This window comes from Microtus pennsylvanicus, chromosome 3, assembly GCF_037038515.1.
Source record: "Microtus pennsylvanicus isolate mMicPen1 chromosome 3, mMicPen1.hap1, whole genome shotgun sequence".
NCBI lineage: Eukaryota > Metazoa > Chordata > Mammalia > Rodentia > Cricetidae > Microtus > Microtus pennsylvanicus.
In genome coordinates, this window is record NC_134581.1 from 101,094,726 (window position 1) to 101,107,404 (window position 12,679).

At 43.2% G+C, this 12,679-nt stretch overlaps 2 protein-coding genes across 2 annotated transcripts; both read right to left on the reverse strand.

Annotated features, from left to right (window-relative positions):
- Positions 1-3,372: 3,372 nt before the first annotated feature.
- Positions 3,373-4,281, reverse strand: LOC142846855 (methyl-CpG-binding domain protein 3-like 2B). The gene is made up of 2 exons (XM_075967636.1): positions 4,180-4,281; positions 3,373-4,011 (listed from the first exon to the last, which is right to left on the reverse strand). The coding sequence occupies exons 1-2, from the start codon at positions 4,279-4,281 to the stop codon at positions 3,373-3,375; spliced, it is 741 nt and encodes a 246-aa protein (XP_075823751.1).
- Positions 4,282-11,373: 7,092 nt separating this feature from the next.
- Positions 11,374-12,276, reverse strand: LOC142846856 (methyl-CpG-binding domain protein 3-like 2B). Its single transcript, XM_075967638.1, has 2 exons — positions 12,175-12,276; positions 11,374-12,006 (listed from the first exon to the last, which is right to left on the reverse strand). Exons 1-2 carry the CDS (start codon positions 12,274-12,276, stop codon positions 11,374-11,376), a joined length of 735 nt encoding a protein of 244 aa, XP_075823753.1.
- Positions 12,277-12,679: the final 403 nt, after the last annotated feature.

Here is a 12,679-nt window from a genome sequence, read left to right on the forward strand (position 1 = left end):
CAGTCCACTGCTCATTTCTACACAAGTTTCACGATGTCATTGTATGTTACCACTGAGTAGTACTCCATTGTGTAAATGTACCACATTCTCTTTGTTGATTCTTCACTTGAGGGGCTTCTAGGTTGTTTCAGGTTCTGGCTATTACAAATAATGCTGCTATGAACATAGTTTAACAAATATCCTTTTTAATATGATTGAGCATCCTTGGTATATGCCCAAGAGTGGTATTTCTGGGTCCTCAGGTATTTTGATTCCAGACTGCACCTTCTTATTTATACATTTGTAGTGGGTCACGCACACATCATTTGGCGACTTCTGCTCTGTCGATCTGTTTATGGCATTGTGCGATATTGTGTCAATTGTCGTAGTTATGTCAACAAAAGCATTAATGTGCTGTTGATATAACATATGAACACTGATGGAGGAAGGTCATTGGCTAATAAAGGAACTGCCTTGGCCCATTTTATTGGTTAGAACATAGGTAGGAGGAGTAAACAGAACAGAACGCTGGGAGGAAGAGGAAGTGAGCTCAGACTCCACAGATCTCCTCTCCCGAGCAGACGCCTCAGAGAGACGCCATGCCCCAGCTCCGACCCAGGATGGACTTAGGCTAGAATCTTCCTGGTAAGACCGGTGCTCAGGGATTATTAGAGATGGGTTGATTGGGATATCAGAATTAGCCAGTAAGGGCTAGAGCTAAAGGGCCAAGCAGTGATTAAAAGAATACAGTGTCCGTGTAATTATTTCGGGGCATAAGCTAGCCGAGCAGGCGGCTGGGGTGTTGGGGACACAGCCCCGCTGCTCTTATTACTACAGAACACACACCGTTATGTACTATATATGGCACTCTATCAATACACTAACTAACCATAAATATATTAATGCATATAGAATGATCTACCTTTCTGCTAGATTTTCTTTCTTCCTTTCTGTCTTTTCCTTTTCTCTCTCCCTCTCTTTGTATTTCTTTTTTGTGTTTATATTTTCTAGGAAAAATATAATATCATTGATTTGTCAAAAGGCCTTTGCTCTTTTACTAGAGCTGATTAATTTTCAAAACAATATGAGAATCAATATAGCAAATCTCACAATCAAGCCCCAGCATAACTCTCCTTTGGTTAATTAACTATGTATGTGATATATAATAATTTTGAAATCTCTGAGCATTTTATTTTTTTCATGTAAATATTAAAAGTTCCCTTATGTTTTTAACTGTTTGATTCCTGCTGTGTAGGAAGTCTGACCTGTATGTAAATGTCTTGTGAGCTAATCATGATTGTCTTGATAACTATGTAGTTAGCGATCTTCAGTTCTAAAGGGGGATAATTCAATTTTGTTGCTCCTAATCATTTTGTCTCCTTTTTAAAAAAATGTGTATGCTTCTTAACGAATTTGAGGGCTGTCATCTGCAGTGACAAGGTCTCTTCTGGAACAGTGCTAAGCTGGCCCTTCCTTCAGTTTCACACCCTGTTCTCAGTGGCTGCCTTTGCACACATGGATCTCCCTGCTCATCGTGCAGGCCTACTGTGCCGAGGGCCCCAAGATGGCCTAGTTCTCCTGGCTCCAAATTTCATCTTGGATCCAGATGCTAAATTTGATTTTCTCTTTACTTATTATGTGTTTCTATTCAGAAGTATACTTTTCTGCTAATGTTTAAGGATAGGATTTCTGCACCTCCACACAATGATACACTCCTGCGCTACACAGTAAGTCAGATTGAGCCAAATTGAAAAAGTTTAGCAAAATATTTATTGAGGAAAACAATTAACATTGTGGGTTCTCTGGTTCCAGAGATCGAGGCAAGAGAGAGAAATCCCCCTGAACTAAAACAGGGAGATTTTATAGGCTTTAGGCAAAAGGTGATGATGTGTCCACCACAAGGTGGGCTGGAGCCCAAGTCTGAACAAAAGTTGAGCGCTTAGGTGGAGACTTAGGTGGCTGCCAATTTCAGCTTAGGAAGCTTCAGTACTTAGCAACAATGCAAGAATGGGTTTTGGGGCACCTTTCCTTTGTTTGGAGACTCGGATCAGGCAGGGCTGGGGCGGGGAATGGGGATTCCCTGACAAGGCAGGGGTGAGCCAGAATCTCCAACTGAACATTTAAGGCAAATTGGGTCTACAGTTATCTGGAACTCATAGCATCTGGATTGGCTTTTGCCAGGAGACTCACCACTGCATCATGGAAACAGTGAACAGACGTGGTCTTTAGGCTCTAACAGGTGCTCGCTGTTTTGCTGACTCCTAGAAGACTAATCGTGATGCCTTCCCTCCCTGGGAGGGCTACATTCCTTAGCCAGGACTTTCCACCAGGATAACTGAAAATCTTGTTCAAATGCCTGCTTTTCCTTCAGCAGGTCCAAAATTTGCATTTTTCACTAGCTCTCTATATTCCCTGCTTTCAGTAGGAAAGTGAAGCCCACAGAAAAAGATTATCTACTTAATTCCACTTTCAAAAATTAATTGCTGCCAGTGGTGGTTGTGCACACCTTTAATCCCAGCACTCGGGAGGCAGAGGTAGGTGGATCTAAGTGAGGCAGGGGGATCTCTGTGAGGTCGAGGCCAACATGTTCTACAAGAGCTAGTTCGAGGATAGACAGAGAAACCCTGTCTCAGAAAAGAAAGTAGGAAAGAAAAAAAGAAAGAAAGAAAGGAAAGAGAAAGAGATAGAGAAAGAGAGGAAGAGAGAGAGAAACGAAGAAAGAAAGGGTAAAGAAATTGTTCACTTAAAAAATCTCAGTTGGAGTTCTTGAGCCTATAGAGATTGTAACATCATAATGACAAAATGTTGGGCATGCATTGTTTGAGTAAGAAATGCTCACCTAGTGATGCTTTAGCAATCAGAGAGTAACATGTAGAAGGTATTATCAAGATATAATCTTCAGGCCAAGAGGTGGTGGTTCATACCTTATATCCCAGCACTGAGGAGGTAAAGGCAAGCAGATCTCTGTGGGCTCAAGGACAGCCTGGTCTACAAAGAGATTTTCTGGACAGGCTAAAAAGATAAACAGAGAAAGCCTGCCTTAAAAAAACAATAAAAGGAAAAAATAAAAATCAACACTGGTTACAGTTTTACCTTTTAAAAAGAGCTTTAAAGGGAGGGATTTGGGTATTCAATCATCAGAGTAGGGTTGTTTTATTAAAACAGACAATTAATGCTATAGGCGGTAGTGGTGCAAGACTTTATTTAAAACCAAACTCCTGGCGGCTCTTGGTTCATAGCCAGCCTGATCTCCAGAGTTCCTGGACAGCAGCCAGGGCTACCCAGAGTAAACCTATATCGAAAAACAAAATAAAACCCAAAAGCCCTACAAGGAAAAGGAAGTTCCTTCGTGGAGTCCACCATGCTCACACTTTCCACCTTTGCTTCTTCCACTTAGTCATCACCACTCCATCCCTCCATGTTCTCTTCCTGCCTGGCAAGCCTGTCTAATTCTAAGGCCTCCGCCAGTCTCTTCCTGGCCCTCGCCACCCTCCGGGACTGTCTCCGGATATCCGCAGCAGTTACTTGTTGAAGGTTAACAGATGGCGACAGCTCAAGAGCCATTGGCACTGTCACCCCTTGACTGTAGGATGGCGGTGGCGACCGCTCCCGAGCCCCTCGCACTGTCCCTTCTGGCCTCGGGGACTCGACAGAGGTGAACCTTGAAGTGTGCAGACCATTGACACCACTAGGAACCATGGCTCCAGCCCGCATCCTTCGTGCAGTTCTTTTTGCGGGATTAGAAAGACACAGTGGACCTAGTAGGTTCCCTGTACCGTCTTCAATGTGATATTCCTGCAGCCTCCTGAATGTACAGAGCTGCTGGGGTTTCTCCAGCGTCTCCTCTTGCCTCTTGTGCCTGGTGGTATTTTCAGGGTGGGCCGTTATTCTGGTCACAGAACTTTTGAAGATGCAACTGGTTGTCCTCAAAGGAGAAGTTGCCCTCGCTCGGCGTTTGCTCTTGTGCTTGTTCCGGACAGCCTGGATCCTCTTCTGTAATTTCGGAGGTATTATACTCCTTGTGAGCCTTCCCTTTAAAAAGAAAGTAAAATGTAATTAACACATGGATGGAAACTACTAAGAGTTATGCTGAATTTTCTCAGCTCGTGGTTCTTCTATTATCCCTTTTCTCTGAAGAAATGGGTCTCAGATCACAGGATGGGCTAAAGTCATCTGTGAAAATTTCTAAATGTCAAATACCTGTAACGTCAAAATTTCTAGGGTGGGGCCCAGAATTACAATGTGTGCTGGGTTCCCAATGTTGCTACAATAAAGACTCTCGTCATCGGGCTTCAGGAACATCTAGCTTTGATACTATTACGGATAGAAACTTAGGGGTCTCTACACACTGATTCCCTCCATCTAATTTTATGGAGGAACACTCTAGATGTTCATGTTAGGATAAAAATCATCCACCAAAGCATTTCACACAAAGACGCCTTGTCATTAGGAGCTGATAAAGTACATTTGAAATTTCTTCCAGCAAATTTTAACAAGTAGTTAACAGTTTGTGCCGATTACAACTAGGCATTAAATTAGAAAGGTTTATATGTAAAAAAAAAAAAAAACCAAGAATGAACATTCTACAATTAGTATGAATTATGTACTCACGATCAAAGGCTGGCTTGGAAATGAGTTTCCTTAAGATCCCTCCATGGTTTCAGAGCTGGTCAGAAAGACTCCACTACTGAGATGTAGACAGGCCCGGAATTGCTGGAAATGCCAGTCTTTCTCTTCAAATTCGCCTTTTACATAGGAGGAGAGATAGGTAATCAAATTATCAGACAATCCAGCCTACAGATAAACCAATGAGTGTTAAAACTTCTAGGGGAGCCGGGTGGTGGTGGTGGCTCACCCTTTTGATCCCAGCAATTGAGAGGCAGATGCAGGCTAATCTCTGTGTTGGATGTCAGCCTGTTCATAAAGCCATTTCCATGACAGTTGAGAGACTATTAAAAAGAAAATCCTGTATTGAAATCACAAGTGGACAGGCGGTGGTGGTGTACACCTTTAATCCCAGCACTCGGGAAGCAGAGGCAAGCAGATCTCTGTGAGTTCGAGGCCTGTCTGGTCTGCAGTGAGTTCCAGGACAGCCAGAGTTACACAGAGAAACACAGCCCCAAAGAACAAAAACAAGCAAAAAAAAAAAAAAGCTAGTTCAAGGACAAGTAGGGCTATTACACAGAGAAATCCTTTTCCGAAAAAAATCTTTACCTGAGAGAAGTTAGAGGAAAATTGCCTCTTGTTAAGGGGCCTGGGATAGGAGTGTTGTGTTCTGAGTTAAACAGTACTAAGTTAAACAGTTAAACAGTACTAAAGTAAACAGTATTAAGAACCAAATCCTTGTTCACAGTCATGAAATGACTTTATTGTAATCCCTCTCTTAATGTAATATTTTTCTTATAAAAGTTAAGATGTTGAGTGCTGGGATAATTTTCCTCCCTGACAGTTGTAAAACCCTTCCTGTAGCCATAGCCAGCTTAATTGAAGAACTAGATACTGGATAACCCCAACCCTAACACTAACCCTGATTAGTCAGGCTTCTCTAGAGTCACAGCCATATAAAATGAATATATATAGGATATTAAGGTTATGACTTACAGGCCGTAGTCCCACAATGGATGGCTATGAATGGAAGTTCAAGAATCCAGTGGCTGCTCAGTCCCACCAGGGCTGGCTATCTCGGCTGGTCTTCTGTGTATCCTGGAATCCTGAAGAAGTAGACTCCAGTGAAGGAATGGTTGTGCTGACAAGGCGAGGGCAAGCGAGCAAAGACTGAACCTTTCTTCATCCATCGTTAATATATAGGCTTCCAGAAGAAGGTGTGGCCCAGATCTGGATTAATGGGGTGTGTCTTCTGGCCTTTAGATCTGGATCAAGATAAGGGGTGGTGACACGTGCCTTTAATCCCAGCTCTCAGGAGGCAGAGGCAGTGGGATCTCTGTGAGTTCGAGGTCAGCCGGGTCTACAGAGCAAGTTGCAGGGCAGGCCCCAAAAGAAAACAAATAAACCCTTTCCCAAATAACAAAACAAAACAAGAACCATCTGCATGAAAAACTGGTTCCTTCAGGCCAAGATGTGGATGAAAAGTCTGTGTCTTCTAGCCTTAAGATCCAGATCCAAGGCAGGTTGTCTTCATGTCGCATGATCGGGACCACAGGTGTGCCCTCCATGTCTGGATTGAATTTCACTCCAGGTATAGTAAAGTTCACAACCTGTTCTGGAACTGGCTCACAGATTTCTGCCAGCCTCTGCCTCCTAAGTGCTGGGATTAAAGGCGTGTGCCACCACCGACCGGGTCACTTATATAATTTTAATTCTACATTATTTTCATCTATTTCGCTTTGTTTCTGGTATGAGCTTAGGGCCAGGAAAGCTGGTAGTCAAGAATTCAGCGTTTATTAGGGAACTTGGAATTCCCTGTTTCCTGAAATCTTTGATATGATCCCTATAAACCTGTGAACACTTGCCAGGATATTCACTAGCTACTAGGTCTATCTCTGTTGCATCGCACACTACACCTTCTTTTTTCCCTCACTTTTTAATATATATTTTTAAAAAGTAAACTATCCTTTGTCATTTTGCATACCACTCCCTCCACCTGTCCCATTCCCTCCACCATTTCCCCCTAACAATCCCCCATCTACTCCCCAAGAAGGGCGAGGCACATGTCTCTGAGGAAAGACCTCATTATATCCAGGCTGAGCAAGGTTCATGCAAAGAGAAGGGGTTCCAAAGGGCCAGTACAAGCAGCAGGGATAAATCTTGTTGCCGGTGCCAGTGGCCCCACACTCAGCCCCAGCCATACAGCTGTCACCCACATTCTGGGGTTCTAGCATGATCCTATTGTAGTTCCTTCCCTGTCTTACTGGAGCTCAGAAAATTTTCTCAGTAGGTGTCTCCATCATGGTCTTGACCCCTTTGCTCATATTCTCATCCTCCCACTCTTCCACTGGAGTTCAGGAAATCAGCCACTGCTCTGCTGTGGATCTCTGCCCCTGCCTCCATCAGTTGCTGGATGAGGGTTCTATGGTGACATTAATGGTGACATCAGTCTGACTACAGGGCAAGGCCAGTTCTGGCATCCTCTCCTCTATTGCTTAGTGTCTTAGCTGGGGTCATCCTTGTGGATTCCTGGGAATTTCTCTAGTGCCAGGTTTCTTGCTAGCCCTATAATGGCCATCAATGAAATGTGTCTTTCCTCGTTCTCCATCTCTATCCTTCCCACATTGCAACCACCTCTTTCCCTCTCTCTCCTCCCCCTCTTCCCATTTTCCCTTCCCCTTCTTTCTTCCTTCTCCCAAATCCCCATGCACCCAATTTTGTCAGGAGATTCTTGTCTATTTCCCCTTTCCAGTGGAATTTATAGATGTTTCTCTTTGTTCACCTTGTTACTTAACTTCTCTAAAATTCAGGAGTATGGGCTCGTTTTTCTTCCTTTAGGGCGAGTGTCAACTTACGAGTGAATACATATCATGTTCATCTTTCTGGGTCTGGGTGACCTCTCTCAGGATGTTTTTTTCTAGTTCCATCGATTTGCATGCAAATCTGCTGTAGGTGGGTCTTCTATCATTCTGTTGCTTTCATTGGTTAATTAATACGGAAACTGCTTGGCCTCATAGGTCAGAACATAGGTGGGTGGAGTAGACATAACAGAATGCTGGGAAGAAGGGAAGTGAGGCAGATGCTATAGCTCTCCTCTCCAAGATGGACACAGGTTAAGATCCTTTCGTTAAGCCAGCACCTCGTGGTGCTACACAGATAATTAGAAATGGGTTAATCAAGATGTGAGAATTAGCCAGTAAGAATCTAGAGCTAATGGGCCCAGCAGTGTTTAAAAGAATACAGTTTCCATGTTGTTATTTCGGGTATAGAGCTAGCCGTGCGGGAGCTGGACGGGAATGCAGCCCACTGCTCATTTCTACACAAGTTTCACGATGTCATTGTTTGTTACCGCTGATTAGTACTCCATTGTGTAAATGTACCACATTTTCTTTGTTGATTCTTCACTTGAGGGGCTTCTAGGTTGTTTCAGGTTCTGGCTATTACGAATAATGCTGCTATGAACATAGTTGAACAAATATCCTTTTTAATATGATTGAGCATCCTTTGGTATGTGCCCAAGAGTGGTATTTCTGCGTCCTCAGGTATTTTGATTCCAGACTGCACCTTCTTATTTATACATTTCTAGTGGTTCACGCACACATCCTTTGGCTACTTCTGCTATGTAGATCTGTTTATGGCATTGTGCGATATTGTGTCAATTGTCATAGTTATTTCAACAAAAGCATTAATGTGCTGTTGATATAACATATGAACACTCTTGGAGGAAGGTCATTGGCTAATAAAGGAACTGCCTTGGCCCATTTTATTGGTTAGAACATAGGTAGGAGGAGTAAACAGAACAGAACGCTGGGAGGAAGAGGAAGTGAGCTCAGACTCCACAGATCTCCTCTCCCGAGCAGACGCCTCAGAGAGACGCCATGCCCCAGCTCCGACCCAGGATGGACTTAGGCTAGAATCTTCCTGGTAAGACCGGTGCTCAGGGATTATTAGAGATGGGTTGATTGGGATATCAGAATTAGCCAGTAAGGGCTAGAGCTAAAGGGCCAAGCAGTGATTAAAAGAATACAGTGTCCGTGTAATTATTTCGGGGCATAAGCTAGCCGAGCAGGCGGCTGGGGTGTTGGGGACACAGCCCCGCTGCTCTTATTACTACAGAACACACACCGTTATGTACTATATATGGCACTCTATCAATACACTAACTAACCATAAATATATTAATGCATATAGAATGATCTACCTTTCTGCTAGATTTTCTTTCTTCCTTTCTGTCTTTTCCTTTTCTCTCTCCCTCTCTTTGTATTTCTTTTTTGTGTTTATATTTTCTAGGAAAAATATAATATCATTGATTTGTCAAAAGGCCTTTGCTCTTTTACTAGAGCTGATTAATTTTCAAAACAATATGAGAATCAATATAGCAAATCTCACAATCAAGCCCCAGCATAACTCTCCTTTGGTTAATTAACTATGTATGTGATATATAATAATTTTGAAATTTCTGAGCATTTTATTTTTATCATGTAAATATTAAAAGTTCCCTTATGTTTTTAACTGTTTGATTCCTGCTGTGTAGGAAGTCTGACCTGTATGTAAATGTCTTGTGAGCTAATCATGATTGTCTTGATAACTATGTAGTTAGCGATCTTCAGTTCTGAAGGGGGATAATTCAATCCTATTGCTCCTAATCATTTTGCCTCCTTTTTAAAAAAATGTGTATGCTTCTTACCAAATTTGAGGGCTGTCATCTGCAGTGACAAGATCTCTTCTGGAACAGTGCTAAGCTGGCCCTTTGTTCAGTTTCTCACCCTGTTCTCAGTGGCTGCCTTTGCACACATGGATCTCCCTGTTCATCCTGCAGGCCTCCTGTGCCGAGGGCCCCAAGATGGCTTAGTTCTCCTGGCTCCAAATTTCATCTTGGATCCAGATGCTAAATTTGATTTTCTCTTTATTTATTTTGTGTTTCTATTCAGAAGTATACATTTCTGCTAATGTTTAAGAATAGGTTTTCTGCACCTCCACACAATGATACGCTCCTGCGCCAACACAGTAAGTCAGATTGAGCCAAATTGAAAAAGTTTAGCAAAATATTTATTGAGGAAAACAACTCAGTGTGGGTTCTCAGGTTCCAGAGATCGAGGCAAGAGAGAGAAGTCCCCCTGAACTAAAACAGGGAGATTTTATAGGCTGAAGGCAAGAGGTGATGATGTGTCCACCACAAGGTGGTCTGGAGCCCAAGTCTGAACAAAAGTTGAGCGCTTAGGTGGAGACTTAGGTGGCTGCCAATTTCAAGGTAGGAAGCTTCAGTACTTACCAACAATGCAAGAATAGATGTTGGGGCACCTTTCCTTTGTTTGGAGACTCGGATCATGCAGGGCTGGGGCGGGGAACGGGGATTCCCTGACAAGGCAGGGGTGAGCCAGAATCTCCAACTGAACATTTAAGGCAAATTGGGTCTACAGTTATCTGGAACTCATAGCATCTGGATTGGCTTTTGCCAGGAGACTCACCACTGCATCATGGAAACAGTGAACAGACGTGGTCTTTAGGCTCTAACAGGTGCTCGCTGTTTTGCTGACTCCTAGAAGACTAATCGTGATGCCTTCCCTCCCTGGGAGGGCTACATCCCTTAGCCAGGATTTTCCACCTCTGCTGTGCACCAGGATAACTGAAAATCTTGTCCAAATGCCTGCTTTTCCTTCAGCAGGTCCAAGATTTGCATTTTTCACTAGCTCTCTATAGTCCCTGCTTTCAGTAGGAAAGTGAAGACCACAGAAATAGATTATCTATGTAATTCCACTTTCAAAAATTAATTGCTGCCAATGGTGGTGGTGCACGCCTTTAATCCCAGCACTCGGGAGGCAGAGGCAGGTGGATCTAAGTAAGGCAGAGGGATCTCTGTGATGTCGAGGACAACATGTTCTACAAGAGCTAGTTCGAGGATAGACAGAGAAACCCTGTCTCAGAAAAGAGAGAAAGAAAGAGAGAGAGAGAGAGAGAGAGAGAGAGAGAGAGAGAGAGAGAGAGATGAAAGGAAAGAAAGAAAGAAAGAAAGAAAGAAAGAAAGGAAGGAAGGAAGGAAGGAAGGAAGGAAGGAAGAAAGGAAGAAAGGCAAGAGAAAGAGAGATAAAAAGAGAGGGAGAGAGAGAGAAACAAAGAAAGAAAGGGAAAAGAAATTGTTCACTTAAAAAAAACTCAGTTGGAGTTCTTGAGCCTGTAGAGATGGTAACATCACAATGACAAAATGTTGGGCATGCATTGTTTGAGTAAGAAATGCTCACCTAGTGATGCTTTAGCAATCAGACAGTAACAAGTAGGAGGTATTATCAAGATATAATCTTCAGGCCAAGAGGTGGTTGTTCACACCTTATATCCCAGCACTGAGTAGGTAAAGACAAGCCGATCTCTGTGGGCTCAAGGACAGCCTGGTCTACAAAGAGATTATCTGGACAGGATCCAAAGATAAACAGAGAAAGCCTGCCTTAAAAAACAATAAAAGTAAAAAATAAAAATCAACACTGGTTACAGTTTTACCTTTTAAAAAGAGCTTTAAATGGAGGCATTGGGGTATTCAATCATCAGGGTAGGGTTGTTTTATTGAAACAGACAATTAATGCTATAGGAGGTAGCGGTGCAAGCCTTTATTTAAAACCAAACCCCTGGCGGCTCTTGGTTCATAGCCAGCCTGATCTCCAGAGTTCCAGGACAGCCAGGGCTACCCAGAGTAAACCTATATCGAAAAACAAAATAAAACCCAAAAGCCCTACAAAGAAAAGGAAGTTCCTTCGTGGAGTCCACCATGCTCACACTTTCCACCTTTGCTTCTTCCACTTAGTCATCACCACTCCATCCCTCCATGTTCTCTTCCTGCCTGGCAAGCCTGTCTAATTCTAAGGCCTCCGCCAGTCTCTTCCTGGCCCTCGCCACCCTCCGGGACTGTCTCCGGATATCCGCAGCAGTTACTTGTTGAAGGTTAACAGACGGCGACATCTCAAGAGCCATTGGCACTGTCACCCCTTGACTGTAGGATGGAGGTGGCGACTGCTCCCGAGCCCCTCGCACTGTCCCTTCTGACCTCGGGGACTCGACAGAGGTGAACCTTGAAGTGTGCAGACCACTGACACCACTAGGAACCATGGCTCCAGCCCGCATCCTTCGTGCAGTTCTTTTTGCGGGATTAGAAAGACACAGTGGACCTAGTAGGTTCCCTGTACCGTCTTCAATGTGATATTCCTGCAGCCTCCTGAATGTACAGAGCTGCTGGGGTTTCTCCAGCGTCTCCTCTTGCCTCTTGTGCCTGGTGGTATTTTCAGGGTGGGCCGTTATTCTGGTCACAGAACTTTTGAAGATGCAACTGGTCACAGGAGAAGTTGCCCTCGCTCGGCGTTTGCTCTTGTGCTTGTTCCGGACAGCCTGGATCCTCTTCTGTAATTTCGGAGGTATTATACTCCTTGTGAGCCTTCCCTTTAAAAAGAAAGTAAAATGTAAATAACACATGGATGGAAACTACTAAGAGTTATGCTGAATTTTCTCAGCTCGTGGTTCTTCTATTATCCCTTTTCTCTGAAGAAATGGGTCTCAGATCACAGGATGGGCTAAAGTCATCTGTGAAAATTTCTAAATGTCAAATACCTGTAACCCAAAAATTTCTAGGGTGGGGCCCAGAATTACAATGTGTGCTGGGTTCCCAATGTTGCTACAATAAAGACTCTCATCATGGGGCTTCAGGAACATCTAGATTTGATACTATTACGGATAGTAAGCTAGGGGTCTCTACACACTGATTCCCTCCATCTAAGTTTATGGAGGAACACTCTAGATGTTCATGTCAGGATAAAAATCATCCACCAAAGCATTTCACACAAAGACGCCTTGTCATTAGGAGCTGATAAAGTATATTTGAAATTTCTTCCAGCAAATTTTAACAAGTAGTTAATAGTTTGTGCCGATTACAACTAGGCATTAAATTAGAAAGGTTTATATGTAAAAAAAAAAACAAACCAAGAATGAACATTCTACAATTAGTATGAATTATGTACTCACGATCAAAGGCTGGCTTGGAAATAAGTTTCCTGAAGGTCCCTCCATGGTTTCAGAGCTGGTCAGAAAGATTCCACTACTGAGATGTAGACAGGCC

Bases quoted from the DNA above. Each gene is read 5' to 3' on its own strand.
- LOC142846856 (XM_075967638.1), bottom strand. From the start codon at position 12,276: ATGTTCCTGAAGCCCCATGATGAGAGTCTTTATTGTAGCAACATTGGG. The intron at 12,007-12,174 runs GTATTTGACATT...TTCTTTTTAAAG, and splicing joins TAGAAATTTTTGGGTTACAG to GGAAGGCTCACAAGGAGTAT.
- LOC142846855 (XM_075967636.1), bottom strand. From the start codon at position 4,281: ATGTTCCTGAAGCCCGATGACGAGAGTCTTTATTGTAGCAACATTGGG. The intron at 4,012-4,179 runs GTATTTGACATT...TTCTTTTTAAAG, and splicing joins TAGAAATTTTGACGTTACAG to GGAAGGCTCACAAGGAGTAT.